Source organism: Penaeus monodon, chromosome 28 (assembly GCF_015228065.2).
Source record: "Penaeus monodon isolate SGIC_2016 chromosome 28, NSTDA_Pmon_1, whole genome shotgun sequence".
Classification (NCBI taxonomy): domain Eukaryota; kingdom Metazoa; phylum Arthropoda; class Malacostraca; order Decapoda; family Penaeidae; genus Penaeus; species Penaeus monodon.
This window is the reverse complement of record NC_051413.1, coordinates 35,341,851-35,342,935: the sequence shown is the minus strand read 5'-3', so window position 1 is coordinate 35,342,935 and position 1,085 is coordinate 35,341,851. Positions and strand designations below refer to the sequence as shown.

General features: G+C 57.2%; 1 protein-coding gene across 1 annotated transcript in view; it reads left to right on the top strand.

The window, feature by feature from the left end:
- The window catches only part of LOC119591562 (protein mesh-like), a gene marked incomplete in the record, with an annotated part of 19,450 nt that extends 18,508 nt beyond the window's left edge, over positions 1–942 (top strand). Inside the window, 1 exon segment of the mRNA XM_037940324.1 lies at positions 34–942. Coding sequence (XP_037796252.1) covers positions 34–605 — 572 coding nt within the window.
- Between the last annotated feature and the right edge of the window lie 143 nt (positions 943–1,085).

The following is a 1,085-nucleotide window of genomic DNA, read 5'->3' as shown; positions in this document are numbered from 1 at the left end:
AAGAGCTCATTGACACGTCTCCCTCCCGCACAGCCGTGGCAGAGTACGGGGCCATGCAGGCGGGCGTGACAGCCGGGACGGTCCTTGCGGTGCTCCTGCCGGTGCTCATCGCCATGCTGTGCTACGCCTCCTACGTGCGCAACAAGCGGCGCGGGGTCGCTCGCCCGCCCTTCCGCCGAGACCCCCGCCCTGCCCGTTCCTACGACCCCTCCTCTCCCCCCTTCCGGTCCCCCTCGCCTCCGTCGAGTGCCTCTCCGGTGGCAGTGTGGTCGGCGTCCAAGCCCGCCTCGCAGCGGGCCGTGGTGACAGAGAAGCCCCTCGGGAGAGCTCCTGCGGCCGCGCCATACTATAGCACCTCCGGCGAGAGCGAGGGGAGTCCCCCACCGCCCTCGCTGTCCTCGGCAACCTCCGCCTCGTCCTCGCCCGGTGACTCCGGCCGCGAGGGGGGCAGCGGCCGCCGCAAGGGACGTGGCCGCAGGCCTCGGATGCCGGAGCGTATGGACGGCGACTACGACACCCACGAGCCGCTGGACGACAGGCCGGTCGTCTTCCAGAACGTGCTTTGGGACCTGGAGGGGGGCGACGCCAAGCAGTCGTCCGTGTAGGTCGCCTCCTGGATGGGTCGCAGGAATTCGATGGAAGAACAACAGAACAGAAGCGACGAAACAGGATTTGAGTTTCAGTGAGAGGGACTGCGGTGCCTTCTGGTGCGCAATGTGAATTAGAAATATACTGCGAATCTGGTTAATCAATCTTGAAATAAATACGACATTTTGTAAAATAAGAGTTTTCCTTGGAGAGGCTATTGATGAGGCAGAAGTATTTCTACAAAACGACTACAGCACTACGACAATATAACTAACGATAATAAAATTGCAGTGTTCTGTTAATGGCTTATGTTACAAGCACATAGTAACGAACGAATGAATGCCATTGAAATGTTGCCGACTATCAATATGATTTCATCTTGCATATGGATATTCCATTCCTTAAAAAGAAAGGGTGAAAAAAGGTTACAATCATCATCAGCACATTTTCACCTGTGTATGACAGCAGTATGTTTGGTGTTTGCTTTCCCCGCGCCC